The following is a 22,405-nucleotide window of genomic DNA, read 5'->3' on the forward strand; positions in this document are numbered from 1 at the left end:
GGTTGTATTTTTGGAAACAAAACTGTGCTGTTTTAATTAGAGGATGTGGGTGTTCTTGTCAAATGGAGAACTCCCCATGCCTGTGTTGCTGCCCTGGACGCAGGCTTTGGGCAGAGGCCCTTCCATGCGCTGTGATGTTCAAGGGTGCTTCGCTGCGTCTGAGGAAACCCAGAGTGGCACTGATGAGAAACCCAGCATCAAGAAACCCTCGGCGGGGCTCTCAGAGGTGCTGCTGGGAAATGTTTGGTTTTGAGTCGAACGAAACAGAGGCCCAATTCTTAGGAGTATCTTCTTTTCACCTTTCAGTTCAGTGCATGTTAGCACAGACAAGGAGCTGAGCTGTCTGAGCAAAGCCCAAGTGAAGCGAGCCTCCGTCCGGTGAGCGTTCTGATGTCATCGCCGTGTTTTCCAGGGCAGCACTTCGGCTGCAGGGCAAAAATAAACGCAGCCTTTTAAGTCTTCACACCTAAATATGTTTGTGCGTATTTTTAGTCACTATTTACTGTTTGCAAATATATCTCGATGTGAAAAAAAAAATTTCAAAGTATTGTTCTCTTAACAAAGGTTTGACCCTCGCCTCTACAGGCACAATTTCACTATTTTTCCTCCGGCCTTTAGTTCAAAGGCGCTTCTAAGCACGCAGGCATTGTATGAAGCAGAGATGTGTGCTTTATGTCACTGGAGTTTAGAGAACAATGCGAAGGTCAATTGTGTTGCTTGCTCTCCTGTCACACGGTGGGTGTGTACATGAATGCATCCCTGGAATTCCACTGTGGGATTTGCATCTTTGAAGCCGCTGCTAAAATTACTGGCGAGGCTCTTCCAAAGGCGGATACTGATAGAAGATTCAATGGAATCGAAGGTCGCCAGCCTGGTAAGCGTTGAAAGATACCTGGCTATGATACTATTTCTGATTTAATAATGCGAATGGGAGGCTAGCCCTTTGTAATAATTAGGACTAATTACTGAAGAGGTGTTGACAGATGGGCTAAGAGGAAACAAACTGCCTTTATCCAATGGCTTAGAGTCAGATTACTAGTCTTGTGTTATCTGTTTCTCAGAAAGTAGAGGCTTCAATCATTCACTGAGTCTTCAAAGGGGAAAGGGATCCTCACAACGTACAGGATTTGGGATGAAGCTATGAAATACGTCTTTGACTCAAAATAGCTAGATTAATCTCCTTTCCGTAAATTATCATACTTTTAAAGTTTGAGTTACAGATGGAGAATCTGATTATGGTCCTGCAGAATAAGTGAAATCAATCTGATGGCTGTCCCGTTGTTCGTTACCGCTGCTCGTGGGCTCGCCTACCCTCCGTTCCTCGCTGTTTGTAATGTCACGATTTCTTTGTTTTCATCTCACGCCACCCTTGTTACCCAGATGAGAAGGAGACCAGGGAAGATATGCAGCAATCCCCCATGTGTGTTTCATGCAGATCTCACATTTGCTTCTGAGCAGAAAATGCATCTTCCAAAAGATGACAGTTCCTTACCTTTTTAGGAGGCAGGATCACGGGCATTTTAGGGAGAAGAAAACAGTAATTGGGTTTACCAAGTAATTCCTCACTGACGTAACATTTCCTTAAAATATTTCTCTCCTTTCGGAGGCGGTGGCCATCCAGTACAGCTGGGGAGGTGGGTACGGCATGGCTGTGCCATGTGGATGGGCTGGCAGAGACATTCAGGGTTAATCTGTTGCCACAAGAGTGGGGCTCATGCGGCTTACTGAAGGCAAGGGCTCAGCAGCCCAGCAGCCCTCCCTAAGCCCTGTTTTTTCAGAGAAGCACGAGATAAATACGATTGCATTTAATAGCATCAGAAGAAGTAGCTTTCATTATTTATTTACTTTTTAACAGAAGTGGCCTTTCAATTAGTGTTTAAATATTTAATAACAGTTTTATTGTGCTCTAAAATTGGTTATACTTCGATCTAGATTTCTGGCTGGAGGTAATAGGATGGGTGAAAGTTTTCCTAATGAGTTTGGTCAGAAGATGACATAGTGTGATGATCTGGTGAAAGACACTGCAGCTCCTGCATGGCAGCGCCGTGTGCTGGGGCTGATGGTGCAGTCGGAGGCTGGGAGTTCAAGTTCAGGTGCAGCAGAGTTGTTCTGAGCTCCCATGAGAGCAGCGACACAGCTCTGCATTTCACTCCATTTTTGGCCAGGAAGTTTATTGCAGGTGACGGAGTGAAGTTTGAGGTCACGTGTGTGAACCATGGAGCTCTGGTTTTACGTCTGTCCATTTGCTAGATGTTAATTAGCAGTATTCCTTAAGGCAGGTCAGCTAGTTGGTCAGAACGTCACAGACACAGGAAACAGTGCTGGGAGCTGAGAGCCGAGCATGGTCACTATTCAGCTGCTGTTCAGCTTGGCACCCGCTTTTCATTAATTTTAATTAAAATTAATAGATTAATATCATTAACACAACTGTTTAGTATGTGATCAGGCTCAGAGCTTTGGACATGAGAGCATATTTAATGAAAGCATCCTACGTGCTCTTTCAAAGTGGATGTAGCCTTACTTGGTGAAACTGGCATGAAAGAACAGCTGCGGGTTTCTATCTCAAGTGCAAGCTTAGGTTAAACTGTTACAATAAACCTTTTTATTCTATATTCAGGTAATATTTGCCTTGTAAATGTCAGCCCTGTTTGCACTGATATTACAGTGGTTCTCATTAGATTTCTTAGATTAATTTGCTCTCCAACAGCAATTTGACTTCTCCGAATGAAATTTGTTTGCACTTTATTGGAATCCTAGTAGACAAATTATTAATGAATTTTGGGTGGTATTTCATAGCATAACAGTTCTTTATAATCTTTGATGTACACTTGAACACAGCGTAGGTAATGCTCCCCTTTTTTGTCTTTGTGCTTGCAACCTCCTCCCACTCACAGCTGGGTGCGTTCGTGTTCTCTATGGGGCATTCATGTCCAAAGGAGCTTCAGGACTTCGATCTGTAAGTGGCAGTAATTTTTATTTCAAGCGTGGCCAAAGCAAGATAGAACACACTGCTAAATAGCTGTATAGGTTTCTGTTTTAACACAGTTAGGCTGCTTGTAGAGTAAGAAGAGTTGTAGCTGCACGTACGGTAACCTGGTGTAAGATTGAAATGTGGCTCTCATAAAACTGCCTGAAACATTACAATTAACGTGATTTGAAGATACGTGTGACAGTGAGTTTTGGCCCCATCCTTCCTCCGGGGCTGTGAAGCCACGTTCAGAACACGTTGCTGCGTCGGTTTCCGGCAGCTCCAGACTTGGTCCTGCGCCCCAGGAATCGATCGGAGAGGCGCGGCTGATGCCTTTCAGAGGTGCACATTAATTTCCTATAGGTTGTTTTTATGACAGCAGATCATTTTACGCGTATTTTACTTAATTCTGCACTCTTCAGTTATATTTCACACTGAAGAAAAAAGCGTAGAAGACAAAATGTCATCCGCTGTGTATTGTGTTTCCTGTGCCCTGTGGGAGGAAAAGAGAAGTAATAGAACAGACAAATAAATAAAAGCGGTGTTGAAACTGCCGTGACAGCTTCTGCTCTTGCACCACGGAACTGCAATCAATTTTTTGTCTTCGTTGGTCAGGTGCCAGAATAACAGCATCATATCTTACAAGAGTAGATTAATTAGGGCAATTATAACAGAATAAATTAAATAATCATAAAAGTTTGTCATGGGAAAAATATGTGTTTAGAATTAATTAGTTTTCAAATAAAGCAATGCTTTAATTGGGCAGAGTTACAGAATCCTTAATTGCAGACACAGTTCCGGCTCAAATAACTTCAGTTGCTGTAACAACTTGATACATTTCTTCTCTGTCAATTCTTTTAACAGTTTGTTACCAAAGAAGATTATTGCAGGAAATGTCTGCTCAGACGTCCCCAGGGTTAATGAAGCCCCGCTACCCGAGGGCGCTGTGAGCTGTGAGCAGCAGGCGCGCCGTGCAGCAGTGCTGCTGGCTGCAGGGCTGGGGCTGCTCTGCTCCCGGCTGTGCTGCAGCAGTCGGACGCCCGCAGTCCATCCCGCTGTGTCGCAGTGAGGCGGCTGGGTGAAGTCTTTGCACTGACGTTCTGTATTATTTTCCCATTCTCTGGATTTTCCAGGAGATCCGGCCTTGTCATTTTCTTTTTCAATATTTTTTTTGGTGTTCCCTTTATGGAGGGTGTGTCACCGAGAACAACTGCTGTGTTCTGTGCCTACATCACCTCATGTACCAAGCAGGTAGTGGTTCCCAGAGTACATCGTAGGGCGTCTTTCCTCATCTGCAACGTGAAGCTGTTGATGAAACAGCAGAACTTGGTGCACCTCAGCTGTATTTCCACACTGCGTTTCAGGCTGTCCTTACTGAAAGCCAGTGTGCTGATATCGTGAGGGAGGGGTCTTCTGATTTCAGCCTCCATATCTTTAGTGTGAATGTAACTGTGATATTTGGCTGCCTTCAAAATGCTGCCTTCGGTGAGACGTGCAGTGCCCCAAAGGTGTAACGGTGCTGGAAGAGGCCAGGCAGCTGATGGCTGAAGGCAAATGTGTCAGAATGAAAGGCTGAAAAAAATTATCAGTCTGACACAGTGGGAGTATTAGAATGATTAATGTTTATGTTAATTTATGGCCTTTACATATTGATTAATAGCTTTTTGTTTCAGTGACCAAAGTGTGTAAGTGGCAATGAGATCCATATGCCAACTCGATGTCTTGCAGATAATTACTGTCCTTCTTCCTTTTGTTCCCATGCTGACTCTGTTTTCGTATGGGAAATAATAATTACACAGTGACTTTAAAAATTGCAGATAGAAGAATTTGAAGGTGAGCCTCAAGGCAGGGCTGCAGGGCTCGGCATTCCTGAAGGCAGTGCACTCTTCATGCAAACTTCGTTACTTAAAATCATGACGTACTGTGCTGTCGTGTCTTCCTGCTGTGGGACACGGCTGTTCTGCGAGGTGCTGACGCTGGCTGAAGCCCATTGCGATGTGCTGTTGTTGCAGGCGCTTGTGGGGCTTTTCTTCCTGCTCCCATCGCGTTGCTTGGCGTCCCGCCAGCTGCTGATCTGCAGTTTTGTTTGCTGCCGATCGGGCGGCTGGCTGTTACAATTAAAATGTGGAAACTTCCTCCACTGGTTGTGTAAGTGTGAGCTGGGGGAGCTGCTGTCAGTGACGCGGGGCTGCACGGCCCGGCGGTGCGAACCTGTGCGTTCTCCTTGACACTGAGGTGTCTCCAGCAAGTTTCTTTTGCTGGCTACATCAGACATCGACGTTCTGCTTGAAATCAGTTTCTCGATTCAAAGATTTCTACTGATTTCTAATTTAAATTTGAAATGCATATTCTTAAAAACAGTGTTAAAGAAATCCTAAGAGTACAGTCCAGGTTCGTATCTGCGTTTAGCACCAAAGACTGTAATTGGAGCTTTAAACTGAAAGAGTAACGCAGTGGTGTTGGTTGGCGGGTGAGTTCTGAGTGTGCTCAGCACTGCGCAGCGCTCCCACAGCTCCCAGCCGTGCAGGCAGTTGCTGTGCAGGCTTTCCTTCTGGATCTGCTTTCAGCAGTGCACGTTTCTGTGGCTGCACACAACACAGACTGTGTTTTTCAGGGCTCTGGAGTGAGAATGCCAAAATCGGGCTGCCTGGCTTTTAATTTGGGCTTTAAATCTCAGTCCCCCTTCCTTCTTCCCTAAGCGTTTTATACGTGCTGACTTGATGCTGAATGCAGAAAGGCTTTTCTTTGTGCCGTTCTTTTTCACCCAGGTGCAAACAGATTTCTCCATAAGATTGCCTCGTGTTTTCTCTTTATTTATATTAACAGCTGACTTTGCTGTTTCACTGTAATCTGTCATTGTCACTGGTGTATGCAGAATGAAGAACTGGGCTTAAAAATTGCCACAACGCACCTAACAGCGTTTGTGCACCAATGCTGTCAGTAAAATACAAGCACTCACTGCTGCTGAGGTGAGCTGTGATCATTCAGCTCGTGCCCCGAGTGGCAGCAGTGGCACCGAACGGCCAGGGCAGGTTTGTGCAGCAGTGCAGGCTGAGAAGAGGCTTTGTGTGAATGAAAAAGGAGCTGTGGAAGGAGGAGGAGGATCAATTCATTCCCATCTTTCTCAACTCGTGCTGTGCTGGGTTTTCCTGTGGCAGGGTGGCATCTGGCAGACTAGGAATTAAGAAATCCCTGTTCTGTTTCTTGTAGCTAGTGGTGAGCACACCTGGATGTGCTGAATTTTCGCAGTAGTAATTGTGCCTGCACACCTGCTGGTTTCAGTCCCCAGTCAGTTTGCCAGACGTGCTTAGAGATTTATTTCACCTGTGCCTGAAAAAGTGCTCTGACAGTGGAGCTTCTACTGTGAGCGAGCCTGAAGAGCAGAGCACCTTTTCCATGTTTTGCTGGAGCCGTTGGTATCTCAAGCAGAACTGTGGAGTTTGTAGGGGGGGGAGAGGGTTTGGATGATATTTTAATAGCAATTTGTTTTTGCTTCCATGTGTGATAGAAATACAAGTGACAGGAGTGGGAACAGGAGAGTTGCTGAATTCTGCTGGAATTTTTCCTGTGGGAATCTGTTAATGTTTTTAATTCTCTGAGAGATTTTCTAAGGTAATCCTTTTGACATTTACATATTTTAAATGACTCTCATAAAATAAAAGCTTAGCTTTTTTTAATATATATGTATAAAATGTGGAAGTGATGATACTGGAATAGCACTGCACAGAACTCAACGGGCTCAAAGAGTATTCTGCAGCCTATAGAGGATCAGCTCTGTGCAGGAGATTAATAGTGAGTTGTTCTTTAAAATAATGAAACTTTGGAGGAATTCAGTTGTTGTGGCACTTAGCAGAAGCTCGTTTTCAGGACAGAAGAACCCTTTTTGTACCTAAGTGCTGCATGTAGCCGTTTGCTGATGTGAGCAGCTGAGTTTCCCCTTGTTGCTCACACAGGGATTTAATCGGGAGCTCAGGGGTTTGCAGCACACCTTGTGAGCAGAGCCTTCCGTGGTTTGTGCTGTGCTGAGGTGAAGCTCAGAATCCAAGAGATGTGACCGCGAGCACAGGAAGGCCAAAGTGGGAAAGATAAGACAAGAAAGCTTTCTTATGAACTCACGCAGCTTGCTTCTTCAGGCCCCTGAGCCAGATTTCGATTTCAGGCCAGCCTAAATGCTAAGCAAATCGTTTAATTAAATTTGCTGCAGATATCCCAGTTAACAAGAGCAGATTGGGCTCCCTGAGGCTAAATGGAGCTAACGATAAAATAAATGTTGTGCTAATTAGAGAACTCATTTTCTGACACCTGGGGTGAAACTTTAAGAGGTCCTAGAGATTTTGGACTGCGCGTTCATGGATGTGAGCCTTATACTTGTGCTTCACGTGGGGGCTTCTGCAAAAGGTACCCGGGGTGGTAAGATCACACAGGCTTCACATTCAGCATGGCTGTCGCTGTGTGTTGAAGTGCAGCATGGCACAGCTGCTGTCTGTCAGCATCAGCTCAGCGCCGTGTGTTCTGTTATCTGTGTAAGGGAGCAGGGGGCGCTGAGCCCCTCGGCGCTGTGGGTGCGCTGCCACATCTTAGAGGATGCTCCTGTGTGTCTGCAGGAGCTGGTGGGTGCTTTCTGGGGGTTTAATTCCATTCAGGTTCTCATGGGACTTTTTGCTGGCATAGGTACCTGAGAGCAAGAATGTATCAAAAGTTCTTATGCGATTTGTCCAGGCTCATGGATACAGAAAGCAGCACAGACGCGTTTTTATAGTTCAGCACTTGCAGAAAGATAAATGAGACACTTAAGACTGTCATACTGCTGTTCACTTGTTGAGTCATGATAGGAAGTAATAAGAAGTCATTTTGTATGCTCAATAAAAAAACAATATGGGCTTAATATTAAGCTTCGTTTCAAAATTCACATACCTGGATTGCAAAAAAAAAAAAAAACAACACCAAACCAAACAGAAACAAAACAACCAAGCAAAGAACCTGGCTCCATCCAGAGAGCAAGACGTTGCTTCATTTGCTTATAAATGGAGATTGTTTTGTTTTTTGTTTTGCTGTAGCCAGTCTGAAGATTTTTCTGAGGCTGCCCTTGTGAAGACATGCACTTGCAGTGTCTGCCTGATGCCAGATAAAACCCTTCCCATAGGCAGGCACACAGTTGTGGTCTGTCAGCAAAACTTCTGTGTCAGTAATTGGAAAAATGCTATTAAAAACAACCTGCCCAGTAATCCCCACCTGCTTTGTCTTCCTCGCTCAGTGCAGAAGGACCAGCTCCTCTGTCGAGCCGCCCAGCTGTTATTTCTGTGTCTCCACAGAGTGTTGTTTTGAGGGTGACAGCACGCTGCTGCCCCAAGGTGACCTGTGACAAAATTCAGGATTAGAGCACAGGTGAAGCATGTTTGTGACGGGTGTTCAGAGCTGGAGCTCACCATTCCTGCCCCATAGAATAAAATGTTCAACTCGAGTCTAAGTAGTGTGAAAGAACGCGTTTCTTTTTTCAAGTAACCATGCCTGCAACCAGACGCTGGAGCACTGGGGAGTGATGGAAGCCTTGTGTAAAAATGATCATAGCTCCGATCTCATCTGCAATTCTTCTCACTCGACATACATCCTGCAGTGCTTTTCTGTAGATGGTTGTGGTTAGAAAGCACAAACAGAGCATTTGATGGTGAAGAAAGGGAAAGACTTTCCAGGAGGATAAGTGGAACGATAAATTATTGCATTGAGTTTCTTGCGTTTAGTATCTGTTCCTTTCTGCAGCAGAGAGAACAGCTGAACAATTCTGTATTTACAGGGCTGCATGCACATGGCAACTCGGCAACCAGCGAGCTTAGAAGGAAACACCACCTAATGTCAGCTTGCAGATTGGGTGGATGCTCAATCGCTCAGAGCTAAGAGGAGTTACTTCCAAAGGATTCTATGTTACCAATTCCCAATATTAGATGCTACTTCTAAGAAAAGCGAATGTCTTGATCCAAAAATATTTACAGCTGTAACTTCCCTGCAGGCTGCCTTGCCCTGCATGGTGTCCGTGTTGTTTTGCTCTCCCAGGGGCTCGGATGGCTCAGCCGCCTCCAGGCCCACGCTTTGTGCTCAGAGGTTCCAGTGCTGCTGTCCATGCGCTGCGTTTTTCCTGCGGAGGTGAAGAACCTGCCGTCCCCATTCTCTTCTCTGGGTAAGTAAATCTGGATTTCTGGCTAAGCTGAGCACTGTAGAGACGTTTCCTTTTAAAATAAAGGATGTTATTTAGATAAACAACAAAATGGATGGCTGGTGAATGATGGGTCTGCTGTCTTTGTACGTGTAACTTCGATCTGGGGGAAAAAGAAGGGAGGAAGTATTGGACTGTCTTATCAGCATTTGTTATTGCTGCCAGGTCTGAGAATGGGTTTATCCACGTCTGGAACCTGAAAACTCACAGAGTGGACGCGGCCCTGGATGGCCATGGAAGAAAATCTGTCTTCTGGTTGGAAAAAATGGATGGTGAAGACAGGCTCCTGAGGTTAGTGAGGCTGCAAACAAAGTGAAAATTATTTTTGTCCCTGTTATATACCTGAGTTCAAAAAAAAGAACAACAAAAAAATATAAGGAGCAGGACTATTTTATTTTTGGAGTCACTGATAGCCTCCCCAGCACATACAGAAAATGTGCAGAAGTACAAATACCCAGAATTACTATGATCAGTTAATTTCTTCATGATGCACGTGAGACTGCACTGCAGTGTGACTACACGTGTATCATGAAGAAATTAATTGTACCATTTTTCATTGTAATTTCCCAGTGTCCTTTTTACTGCGCTGACATCAGGTGAAGTTTCTGCTTAAAGGAAATGGGTTTGAAGTTAGGTGCTTCACAACTGTTTTTCAGGGAAAATCAAATCTGGTACAGTACAGAAATTGTGAGGAGAAGGAGGAAAAGGGGAGGAGAAGAACCAGAGATGGGAGAATGGTGCGAAATGAGCAGGAATGCTGAGCTGCACGCCCGTGTTGCAAAACGCCCGTGTTCTCGTTTAGGAAGGGGAGGTTGGGCAGATCTGTGTACCTTGGATTAGACAGGTGATCTGAGCGAGTGGATGCCAGAGTGTCTGTATGACTAGGAGGTGTTCTGACATGTTTATCTGGAGAAGACATCTCTTATAATGCACAGTGGAACTCATTAGCATTTATATTTGTTATCTACTTAAGTACAATTATCAACACTCTCCCCCATAAAATCCTATTGAATGAGTATTGTTTGTATTCTTATAGAGCTTTTCATTACCTCTATTGTTGGTGTATAACAGTTCATACAGCAGTGTGATTTTGGGACACTGTTTACCTGTATTCTTTGCTATTCTGCTCTAAATCACAGCAGTTTCTTGCAGTCCCACCACATTTTTGTATTCCTAGCACTATGTTTTCATAGCTTGTCATTCAGCTGAACAGCAGATGGGAGTTTCTGTACTGATGTTGAAGAAGCCCTAAATCAGTCAGATTTGCATCTACTCCTGTTCTGTTTACGTGGTTCTGTCAAGCAATACTGCTAATTCAAATAAGAAATGGACGAGGAATTTCTGATGACCCCTTCTCCCAGGCAGTAACAGGATGGGTATCCTGTGCTGCTGTAGTTTAACTCCAAAACTGCTGCTTCTCCACAGCACTGTTTTGTTCCAGGGCACCTGGAGCTGGCTCAGTGCGCAGTGAGCAGTGCTGTGCTCTGACTGGACTTCTTGGCTGCTCTGTGTGGGACCACAGGGGCTTTCCCTGGGACCAGGAGGTGTGTGAGTCTGCTTCTGCATGTGGCTGCGTGCAGCTGGCCACTGAGGCCACTTTACATTTGTGGTCCCTCTTGTCTCGCTCTTTGTCTTTCAGCTGTCAACAAACCTGATCATTCCGTTTCACTGTTACGGTGAAAGAGTGCTAAATATGCTGCTGTGTAGTATTCTTGTCAGGAAAATATTCAAGTACTCATTAAAAAAGTCATAAATAGTTGCATATATAAATAGCATAACTGTGTTTGATGGCTCTCTCTTGGTAGGAAGTGTGGCTGACAGTGAGGGTGGTGTGTCTGACTCTCAGGTCCTCTCTCCTCCTGGTAGCTTCTGAAGCTTTACTAAGCTCAGTCCTTATTATGTATTGAAGTCCCAACTTTGAGATACTGAACTGCAGGAAGGCAGGTTTCCTCAGTCCTGCTGCTCACAGGGCAACTTGCTTTATTGTAAAAGTCAAGGTCGTGACCAGAGGATCTGCCTGTGGGATTTAGCAGAGGGACGGACTGCAGTGACGGATTCTGTCTTCACGGAGAACGTGGGATTCTGCAGAAGCTCTCTGTTGAAGGTGGCACAGGGACGCTGGCTGATGGCCACGGCAGCCAAGGCCCTGGAGGAGGTAGGAAATGCTGCTTTTTCCGGTGCTTGGAACATTGCTTTTGTTTCTTGAATAAGAAAGTTTGGAAGGAGAAACATCATTGCTCTGAAATCCGCTGCTCGAGAGGGGGCAGCACGAGGAACCTCCGGGGCTCCTGATCACCATTACCTGCCAGAAAAATGACTGAGTTATATAACTCATGCTCTAACAACAAGGATACCACCCCAAGTTTTGTGTAACGTTTAAGTATTTGCAGCTGCTGATGGCCTTTCATGTGCAGGAGGTTTGAAAGCTCCTGCGGTGCCGCTGCTGAATGCTGTTAAAAGGGGAAAAGAGTCCTTCTGGGGAGCTAACAGTCAGAAGTCTGTCGTCAGATGGCCGTTCTCATCTGCTGTCTCTGGCTGGAAGTTGTGCATGCTGAGAGGAGGGGAGGTGCAGGTGATTTGTAATGCGATATGTGGTCTTTCACCTCGGGCTAATTCTTTAACTGGTACTTTGGCTGGAAATAGTGGAATTACTATTAGCAGCAAGAGGTTTGCTCTGTTTGAAATAATTGTAGGGTTCACTTCAGTTCCTACTGGATACACCCACATTGCATACCCATTATCACAGCTTTGTTGGCATTTTCCACGTCTCTTTTGTACAAATTGTATTTTTGTTTTCTTTAAAGACTGCTTGAGGACATGATACAAAATTAAATTGATTCACATGCTTGACATTAAAATACCAAAAGTATGAAAAAAGAGGTGATATGAGTAAACAAAAGCGATGTTGTAGTTAAATTGCAAGTTGTTCATAAGCATAGAAGATCAGGAGCTCACCTGGACTGCAGGATGTATATCCTGAAAGTTACATTTTGTGTGCACTAAGCAGTGTGTGGGACGGCGCCTGCACTGCGAGATGGGGGCTCTTTGTCACTCCGAAGCTGAGATGTGTGTCAGTACTGTGCTGGCCCACAGCCACAATATTCAGCATTTTACAGAAGTGAGTAAGTGGAGAAACAGCCTCTGTGCCACGAGATGAAACCGTTCTCGGGTGCATCCATGTTGTGATCAAACAGAGAACTGCTCCTGTTTGACAGAGGTGCTCAATGATATTTAACTTAAACCTGAAAAGTGCTGTCTTGCATCAGGTGGAGAGGAACTTGTTTCAGTCGAAGTGCACACACACTGTTCACAAAGAATTAAATAGTCATAGAGAGGAGCTGCTTTACCCCAGTGTCTCTTGCAATTCATCTCTGGTTTACTTTCATTTGTTTGCTTGGGCTTTGCAAGCTGGTAATGATTTGCTGTCTCCTGAGGTAAGATTTCCTCTCTCTGTGTGAACTTGACACTGGAACTCTGTCAGTTTTCAATAAATGCACATACATACGCTCCCATAATATGCAGTGTTTCCAAATAGGCAGCACTGTGAGACACAGTACATTTGCAGCTTATGATTAAAATTAAGACTTAATAAGTGTTTATGCTTGGCTGGTGCCCAAAGAAGAGTAATTTTGTCTTAAAGCAGGTTCAGTCCATAAATAATGAGATCTGAACAGGCATTTATTTGTTCGTGATTGCATTTAAATCACCAATTATGAGTTACATGCACTTTTCTTGCCAGTTTGCCAGAAACATGTTAAAAGCTTTATTAATGTGGAAAAGAAAAAGGGTGTGTTTCCTTGTGGCCAGTTTTAGCCACCCAGGAACACTATTAACCTCAGGCAAAGGAAAATCTTTCTCCTATTAAGCAAAACCAATATAAACACAGAACTTCAAGTTTTAGGTTACAGATGTCAAAATACATGAAATAGTATTTATTTCTAGGGCTCAGTTGTCTAATGCAGGCAATGTCTGGAACTGTCAGTCTAGCACAGGCAGCTCAGCCCGATTGCCTTCTGCAGAAAAAATCCTCTTCTCTGCTTTCCTTTGTCCTCCGCAGGCTCAACCGTAGCCCTTGTAAGAGGTCTTTCCTTTTGAGTCAAGGTAAAATAAAGGAGTGGCTTTTTAAGAATGACTCTTAACCTGCAGAGATGCATTTATCCCAGTGCGTTCATCTCCCCTTGTTAACTAAAAGTTGCAGTCCTGGTTTTCTTGTAGTCTGGAAGATGATGCCCTGCGGGGAGCCAGTGATGAAAGGCACAAGATGAGAGTGGGTCACCTCCATATTTACAGCTGGTTTTCTCCAATAGCTAACTTGGTCATTATACTGATAGCAAGGAAGTTGCCAAGAGAAAAGAATCTTTTGTTAAGAGCACAGCTCCAAAGAAGCAGAATTCCCAGGTGCTCCAACTTTGGTCTGTACACTGCAAGGCTCTGCTATGGCCTCCATCTGTCAAATCTGGAGAACAGTTTCCTGCTCCATTGCTAACTGGCTTTAGAAAATGCTGTGTATATTGTGTTTAGTACATCATTGACTTGCAGTCCTAGAGTGCAGCTGGCTTTTGGCAGGCTAGTTGACAATCTCTAGAAATAGGAAGATGTTCTGGCAAGCTTTGAACTAAAGGTATGGGATTGGAAAGCCATTGCAGCTGCTGCAGTCTTGATTGATGGTTCCCAGAGGAGCCATATTTGTTTAATACCTCATCTCAGATGCTTAAGGAAATTCACATGTCTTGGGCTGTCCACCAGCACTATTGGGCCTTCGCACATTCTGAAATAATCCAGAGTGGCTGGTGATGCTGGATTTATCAAATATTTGAAGTCCTTTACTTTTATGAGATAATGTAGGCTGTTGCTTATTTAATTAAAATAAAAGATCACCTCAGTGATTAAGTATGTGTGTGAGAAAGATGTGTGTGTGAGTGTGTGTGTGTGTGTGTGTGTGTATGGTGGGTGTGTGTGAGTGTGTATGTGTGTGTGAGTGTGTATGTGTGTGTCAAAAACTTGCTTCCAGGAGCATCAGGTATTTCTCCATAGTTCCAAGCTCAAGTTTAGCCCCAAGTAAAGCATTTCTGTGTCAGGCAAGAGACTGAAGACCTTGCAGTGCCAAACTGCAAAGGCAGACCCCCTGATCTCGCCTGCCATCATCCTGTGGTGGAGATGAGCTGCTTCTCTGGCACAAGAAAGACTTTTGCCCCACTTTTTTTAAAGACAAACCCATAATTCATTGCCTTCAGCGCGAGAAAAAGTGGGGGCTGCTACACAGACAGAGAACAGGTGTTAAGCACAGAATTACCTGACCCTGTTCAAAGCAGGGTCAGACAGCACTGTGGTACAAATACCAGTGTGCTGTTGGTGCTCCAGCCTGCACTGAGCAGATGATTTGGGGTGTTAAGTTCTGCTAGTGCAGTCAACCAGTGAATGAAAATCCACTTCAGATATATATGGTGGCTGTCCATCCACACAAGCTCTGTATTGCCACGCAGAACAGAAGAGACAACAGAAGTGTCCACAACTGAACATAACAGAAAAACTTCACTACAAAGACAGAGAAAGGGGAAGGAAGCAGGGAAGTGTTTTCAGACTAAGCTGTCTGCATTCTTACCTGCTGTAATGCACATCACCTGCTCTAAGGAAAGAAGTCAGAAGAGGTAACAGAACAGTGGAGGATGAAGTTACCTCCTAGCACTTCTGTCTGGTCTTTCATAGAACTGCTCACCTGTAGATTCCCCTAAGCTTCAATTTAACATGTATTCCCCAGTTTCCTCCAGACAGCTTATTACTGGGAGTACTTACACTAGCCTTAAAAACACAAGTCTTTTAAGGTGATTAGCAGCAGAATTTCGACCTGGAGCATGACCAAATACTCTTGTTTTCCTGATGTCAGGTTCAGGTTTTGGAGCTACCATCCAAGACGTCAGTCTGTACCTTGAAGCCAGAGATGAGTGCCAAGCTGGGCATGCCCATGTGTCTGAAGTTATGGCAGGTAAGGCAAGAGTGCCTGCTAATTGTGAAATGTTTTCCCTGTGATTCATTTTATGTGAAGCACATGAATCTTTCTTCACTTGGATTTTGATTTATTATCAAACCAATCAAGTAATTATACTATTAAAGGGGGGAAAGATTTGTGAACATCGTTAATGTAACTTTCAGAGCTCTCCAAGCTTTAATGGAAGATTTGCAAATACTTAGGGAAGGCTTTATATCCTTAGGATAGGCACAGTTTTTGCATCAATCAAGAGGAAAAATGAGTGACTTACTGAAGCCAGTTGTTTGATAGAGCTTCTCGCCTTATTAATGATGAGAAACGATTGGGTTACTTAAAGACAGTGATTGTAGTGGCAGGTTACGTTCACTTTAATGCCCCCAGGGTAAGGAAGCACTCTATGAACATTCCTGTTACCAGCATACAATAGGAACAGATATTTATGGTTGTACTGGCTTTGAACTAAAAGGTAAACAAGAACAGCTAATTAAAACAACAAAACAAAAAATAAACAACAGAAAAGTACATTTGCAGAGCACAGCGATGCTTATGGGATGTCAGCAGGGAAAGGCAAGTAGCACAGGAAGGCGGCAGCAGAGAAAGGAGTTCAAGTGGTGGGCTTTAAATCCCCCCAAATTAGCTGCAATGCAGACTCCCTGCTTTACTCCCTGACCTCTGACAGTTACAGGTCTGCAGCACCATCTGAGCTGATCTCAACCACGTGATTCCCTTCAGTTCCATCTGAAGATCTGTGTTGGTTTCAGCTGCACAAAGTACTGATCCGCTGCGCATTTGAGGCACCGCTGTCTTCACTCGGGGCCTGAGCCGGGTGAAGTCCAGAGGAATTCAGTTGCTGGTATCAAGGAGAAGTAGGAGAGGCCACAGTGTAAGTCCCATGGAGGAATAGCTAGGGGGGAAAAGACAGGTAGACTAATCAGGTTTTCATTAAACAAAGTTTATTCTAAAAAGGCAGTTGGTACTCAGGGAAATGAACGTGGCTCTCTGTGGCCTGGACGTATTTTAACAAGATGAAGATAATTGAGGGAAAGTACAGTGTTCAAAACTTTGTTGCCTGTACAAGGAGTTCTCTTTCTCACCATGCTTCCCACATGAACTAATCTGCTGATCCTCTAGGAAGCAGAGCAGGTGCAGAGTCTTGTTTTTAAGTAAGTTTTCAATTCTGTTGGCGGTAGGGATAAAGGATAAGACTGGGAATTGGGAGAGGTGAGTTACTCTGTGCAAACTAAAACTTTGGTAAGTTACCACAACTTCCTAGACTGCAACAGACAAGGACAGCTGCAGTCTCACATTTATTTTACTCTTTTATTTTTAATTCTTTTACAAAGGTGTTGAACTCAGTTCAAAGGCACAGGGCAGGAGGATGCTCTTTAAGGACAAGTAATTATTTGGAGCACTGAAGTGCTGCTCTGTGTTCTGTTTTGTGGTTCCCTAAGTGGGCCATGAGTAACCCTGTAACCATGAAGCAGGATGCCAGCTAACCCAGCTGCACCCTTCCTGATCAGAGGCAGCTCAGGGTCTTACAGGCAGTAGCATGAGCTGGGAACTCTCTCAAAGTGGACCTGAGATGAAGCTTGTGTTAGGCTTGTGGATCGAGCCACGCTCGCTGCTTCTAAGCAGTTTAAAAGATACCAACATTTTATTTTGTTGTTCTGAAACTTTTTCTTTCCTCTCATTTGACTCTAAATCTGTCCTTCACTTATTCAGTGCCTCATTCACTTTTTTCCTTTCTCTTTTGAAGACTCGCAATCTTGAATACGTTGTTCCTTCAGCTTCACACCTTTCTGCTGTTACTAATTGGGTGGGGTAAGGATTTGCAGGAGTAAATATGGCCTTCCCTTCATTTTCTGTACTGTGGGGAAGGCATTGTGTTGCGTAAGGGCACAAACAAAATAATTCAGTGGGAACAATACATGTAGAAACTGGAAATGCAGAGTTATTACTTTATATAAACTATAGCAATTATTCTTGTTGAGCTGACAGCAGATCACCTTCTCTTCCTTCCTTGACAGTTATCCAAATGCAACATCGAACTGCTCTGTTTAGGAAGAATGATGATTTGTAATTTAAATTTTCCACTGACACCAGAACATGGCTGGCAAAGTCGTCTCTCCAGAAGTGTCCATTATGTACAGCTGAAATAAGTGGGCTGTTGTGAAGCACTGCTTGATAAGGCCAGGCATCAGACTGAGAGCTTCTCCAATCTTTCAATAGCTGTTATTAAGTTCAGGTATATGTATTCATTAAAGTATTACACGCTCGAGCATGTCAGGAGGAGCTACAGGAGCCCCTGCTTTCACAGAAAAAAACGCTTTTTAAAACAGCCCAATCTCTCACTGCAAATTCCATTTCTGAAGTGAAGTTGAGATACCTGCAGCAGAAAGAGAAATGTTTCTGCTGGCCATTTGCTGTGATGCTGGGCGCCCACTGTGAGGTGGGGAGCACCCACAACACTTGGCCTCCCTATTTTGAGGCAGAAGACCCAGCTCTGCCCGTCCCAGTCTTGTTTTGTTGGATAAGGAAAGTCTGACCATCCAAGAAGAGCTTCAAGAAGAGCAGTGTGCTCCCAGAAGAGCACTACAGTAACAGCTCTTCTCAGTTTTTCTGTCCAAACTGGGGGCATTCTTAAACTTAATGTACCTATAAAATACTTTGTTTCTTTTTTAATTAAAATTCATTTTAATTCAGATTTTTATTCTTTACCCCAACATTTTAAAAAAAGAGCACTCTCCATCCAAAATACCTAACATTTAACATTGTGAACTTGCATATATTTGACAGTTATTCTTTGCTCTGATGTTATTTTAACAAATAAAAAAAAGATGTGCCCGCATGTGGCCAAAGCAAGGCCCCTGCCTCTTCCAAAGAAAAGGAACCTTGAAGTAAGGAGTGAGACTCGTACAGGATCTGAGGTGAGGGCAGACCTGCTTTGTTTCCTTGTTTTAAGGAGCAGTTTTGTTCCCTGCATGGTAAGATTTATTCCTCGTTTAAATGTTTCTTTGGGCTGAATAAATCTGAAAAAGAACGCAGTGCTTTTACTCAGCAGCTTTATTTCCCAGACCACCCATCTCTTGTTGGTTAAATTCCCCCTGGAAGAAATAATCACCCGTGGGAGAGCAGGCTGGGCCATTAATAGAGGTGGTGAGCTGTTGGTCAGTGCAGGCTTGTAGCACACCACTGGCAGCAAGTCCATTTGAAGAACCTCATTCAATCGTGCGATGCCAGTGACAACTATTTCTTTATAAACATCCTTTAACTTGAGTTTGTTTCCAACACTGAACAACAGATCGTAGGATCAGGACAGGTTTGGAAGTAACTGAATAAGCTCTGGGATGCGTTTCTTAGGTTGGTGTCCCTGCAGGAGGTGGTCATCATCCCAGTGTCTGTTTGGTGCGTTGTCTCTCTCCTATTAAAAAAACCCTGGCAACAGATGCTTGTTATTTAGTTGCTTTTCATTCGGGATTTGCATCTTCACTCACGCAGCCCGTTGGTGCTTACAGGGTCATTAGTCTTTGGCTGGAGCGATGATGAATATTTTCCTTAAGTGTGACATGTAATCCAGTAATGTTCCCCTCTTTGAGTTATTTCAGAGGCTTAAATAAATTAGGTGTCTGCCCAGGGTGCCGTGCCCTTTGGCCTGTGACATCATTAATCAAAATAGCCTTCAGTTGGTTACAGTGGGACTCGGGCGCCTGTTAACCCCTTGGTGGCTCACCCAGAGGTCTCTGAAGAGGTTTGGTGTCCAGCCTGATGTGCTGCAGTGCCTGCAGTCCCTGTGAGCAGCCCTGCTTTGGCAGCGTGCAGCTGCACTGGTGCGTGGCTCAGTGCCCGCATGGTTCTGCACAGCTCGATGCTGAGTCCCTTGCTCTATTTATTTTTCTATTTCTTATTTTTTTAACAATTGCAATGAACTTTAGGCCACGAGTTAAAGCTTCAGAAACTTCAGGCAGTTTTTTTGCAAGCGATGTACAGGGCTATAGATTGGACTTTCAGTAATCTTCTGTGTGTGAATATAATATACGTGCATGCATTAGGTATCTGCTACGTGCATCAAGTGTGAAATGTTACGTGTTGATACAGAAGCTGAGTGCTTGTCAGCAGTTGCTGGTAACGCTGTTAGTAAAAGTGGTGGAAACACAGAGATGCGCCCTTACTGGTGGCACTGGCAGTTAGACTTCTAAACTCTTCTCTATTACATCTGTCAGCATTTTCATTTACTTTCTCGATGCCTGATCTAATAAAACCTAGTTGGAGGTGAGAATTTCACAAACAGACTGCTCACTTTTCAAACAGTTTTATTTTTCTCTTGGTCAGGGCAGCTGTGGTTCACAGCCGTCGCTTCTGGCCGGCTATGAAGATGGATCGGTGCTCCTTTGGAATTTGTCAACGGGAAAAGTGTTGAGCCAACTTATTTGCCACCAGGAGCCGGTGATGAGCCTTGACTTTGACTCAGAGAAGGCCAAAGGGATCTCGGGCTCATCCGAAAAGGTGCTTAGCATCTGGAGCCTCAATGAGCAACAGAACCTGCAGGTCAGTGCCGCTGGCCCTTCAGTGTCATTTATCCCACTTTGCACTAACAGTTTGATAGACTAAAAAATTATTTAGTCATGGAGAAGAGTTGTTGCAGACCTCTAGCTAATTAATCACAGACTGGTTAGAATGCTTGTGCTGTGTGCCTAGACTTAACAAAGGACGGTGAGGATTTAAAAAAAAAAAAGGCTCTCACATGTTTCTGGTTTTACTGAAGTTGCAGCAGGCGTGCAGGCCTAGCATTTCTCAAACCATTGCCTCCATGTCTTCATTTATCACGTTAGTAGTATCCAGCTCTCAGAACGTCTCAAACATTATAAATGACTTACAAAAATGAGAAACAAAGGATTGCTTTTCCAGAGGTTCTGCTTGAATGGATAGAGTTTTCCTTTTGCTGTGGAGAAAGACAGAACATTGCATGAGATACCTGACAAACTGAAAGAACAGGCATAGCCTGGCTAAGAGGATGCGAGGTGTAGGCAGCTAGCTTCCCTTTGCACTTCTAGCACGCTAGCTGGAGACAGGGAAAGAATAAGTTCATATTGGTTTATGTAGGTTTATGTCTGAGCTGTATGCACCTGGAGTGGCAGGTTTAGGGGTAGGTCTCGTAATCACCACCAGTTCAGTCTCTGCTCGTGAATGGCAATAAATATTGCTTAATCTAGACAACTTAAGCAAGTGTTCCAACATTGCCAAGGGGTTAAGGAGGTTTTAAGTAGGTGTGGAAATAAATTGTGTAAATAAAGGCTCTTGAAAGTGAAAATGGCCCATCCATTGCCCCTGCACTGCTGAGCGCTTTATTTTTTGCAGTTGTTGATAAGGCAGTTGTTCCCTGAACACACATTGCCTCTGTGTGCCCGTGTATCTCTTCAGAACAATTGGGTGCACGGATTCAAGGAAGAAACAACTGCTCTTAGTGCTTGCAGCTGTTGCAGATTTTGTGAGGTAGCGTGATGAGTTGATGCCATTTTCTGAACAGTTACAAGAACAGCAATTCCCTGGGCGTTTGGCAGTGACATCATGTGGGGGCGCCGTCAGGAGCCGCGATCTGATCACCACAGAACTGACGGATCAGCACGGCACTAGCATTCAGTACGTGCTTTACACATACACCCACTGAGGTGCCGTTTGCAGCACACAGAGCTCACCAGGTGCTGAGGAGAAAGCCAACTTTAATATGCAGTTAGCCACGAAATAGGAGAGGCACTCTGGATTCTGAATGAGCAGCAATGAAGTAGCAAGTGAATGTGATTAAAGCAGAGTTTAACAAGTCTGGTGCATAGCTGTCCTAGTTGGGCTTGGTCACGTTTGCCCCCACAACCCACACCTGGAGTCCATTGCTCAGGGAAGCTGAAGGACAGTCAGTAGGTAAGGCTCAGTAAGAGACCTGGTAGTGAGCCTGGTTTTCTGGAAATCTGACACCATGACAGGGTTCTTTAAGGTTCGGATATTTGCTGTTGGAGAGGAAGTCATTCCTTCCTATTAATTATAGCAGGGCATTCAAAGAAAATCCTGCTCTTCACAGCATGTTACACTTATGAGTTAATTGTAATGCAGGGTAGGACTCGGGGAAAAATAACAAGTAGTTCACCTGAAATATTGCAGTTGTTTTCCACAGAGCGCTCGCGGTCAGTTACGCCTTCAGAGCATCACAGTGATGGCCGTATTTCTCAGGAGAAATTTAAATGCCAAATGTTGTAACCCATAAGTAATGCCTTGGTGCTTCGTGCGTGGTGTGAATTCCCCAATAAAGTGCATCTTTCATGTGAGCACTACAGGCTGTCAAGGACATAGCTTGTGGGGTTTTTTCTCTACTATTACATTAATAATAAAAACCAGATGGGGACTTTTCTTTTTTGGCATTCCAGTTACCTGAGGTAATGGTAGATGGTGGAAAGCCACTCAGTGGCACGTTATTTTTATTCTAAAAGGTTTTAATAAGTAAACGTGGTGCATAGCTATCTGCTGTTGGAGAAATAATGATGCAATGATGGTACTTCAGCTCTGTTTTAAGTGGCAGCGTTCCAGTGTGTCAGTGAATAGATGATGAAGGTACTTCATCATTTATCGCTATGGGGAAAGTGGTGCATTGTCTTGTACAAGAAAATTGCTGAAATCATCTCTGTCAGCAGATGACTGGATTGGTTATGAGCCTTCTGATTTGGCTGAGATAGTATAATTAAGTGGTTACATTTGTGATGGAAAGTAGGAGGTAAACAGCTTCCACAGGTGAATAAACGAAGCAGAACTAAAATCCAGTCATCAAAGGAGCACTCGACTTTTATGGGGCAAGAAAGAAAATTCTATGAAAGCTGCAGTGTAGGTAAGCATGCAGGTTCTGTTGGTTGGGTTACTGAGGTTTTTCCCTTAAATGCTAACGTTGAAGTTGCTGCTGTATTTGCTACTTCTTAAAAAACAGCTCAAACACATAATTTGGGTGTAGGAGAGGCTGATTTTAATAAGAAAAATCGTAGATGGCAAGTGTTGAGGAAAGGAGAGGTGGATATCTGGTCTCAGCATGTCAAAATTTCTTCATGAATCTGCCAGTAGATACAAGTGTCCTTGGCCATGACTGGCTGGAAGCAGCTCACCTGTTGGTGGCTTTGTTTTCTAAATTCTAAATTAGCTTTCTGATTAGGAAACAATGTTGGTATGTATTTGGCTACAGTGTTTGCCTGTTACTGACGCTGTGGCCACA

General features: G+C 44.1%; 1 protein-coding gene across 4 annotated transcripts in view; it reads left to right on the forward strand.

Moving 5' to 3' along the window:
• The window catches only part of GNB1L (G protein subunit beta 1 like), a 34,425-nt gene that overhangs the window by 9,352 nt on the left and 2,668 nt on the right, over window positions 1-22,405 (forward strand). For 3 of the 4 annotated variants that reach the window (XM_048963965.1, XM_048963967.1, XM_048963966.1), the window contains exons 2-7: window positions 8,760-8,882; window positions 8,973-9,140; window positions 9,342-9,467; window positions 11,169-11,331; window positions 15,061-15,159; window positions 19,492-19,707. In XM_048963965.1, coding sequence (XP_048819922.1) covers window positions 8,839-8,882; window positions 8,973-9,140; window positions 9,342-9,467; window positions 11,169-11,331; window positions 15,061-15,159; window positions 19,492-19,707 — 816 coding nt within the window. In that variant the 5' untranslated portion in view covers window positions 8,760-8,838. Of the gene's footprint in view, window positions 1-8,759; window positions 9,141-9,341; window positions 9,468-11,168; window positions 11,332-15,060; window positions 15,160-19,491; window positions 19,708-22,405 lie in introns of all 4 variants that reach the window. The other variant, XM_048963968.1, reaches the window with a different exon arrangement.

The sequence above is a fragment of the Lagopus muta genome, chromosome 17 (genome assembly GCF_023343835.1).
Source record: "Lagopus muta isolate bLagMut1 chromosome 17, bLagMut1 primary, whole genome shotgun sequence".
NCBI lineage: Eukaryota > Metazoa > Chordata > Aves > Galliformes > Phasianidae > Lagopus > Lagopus muta.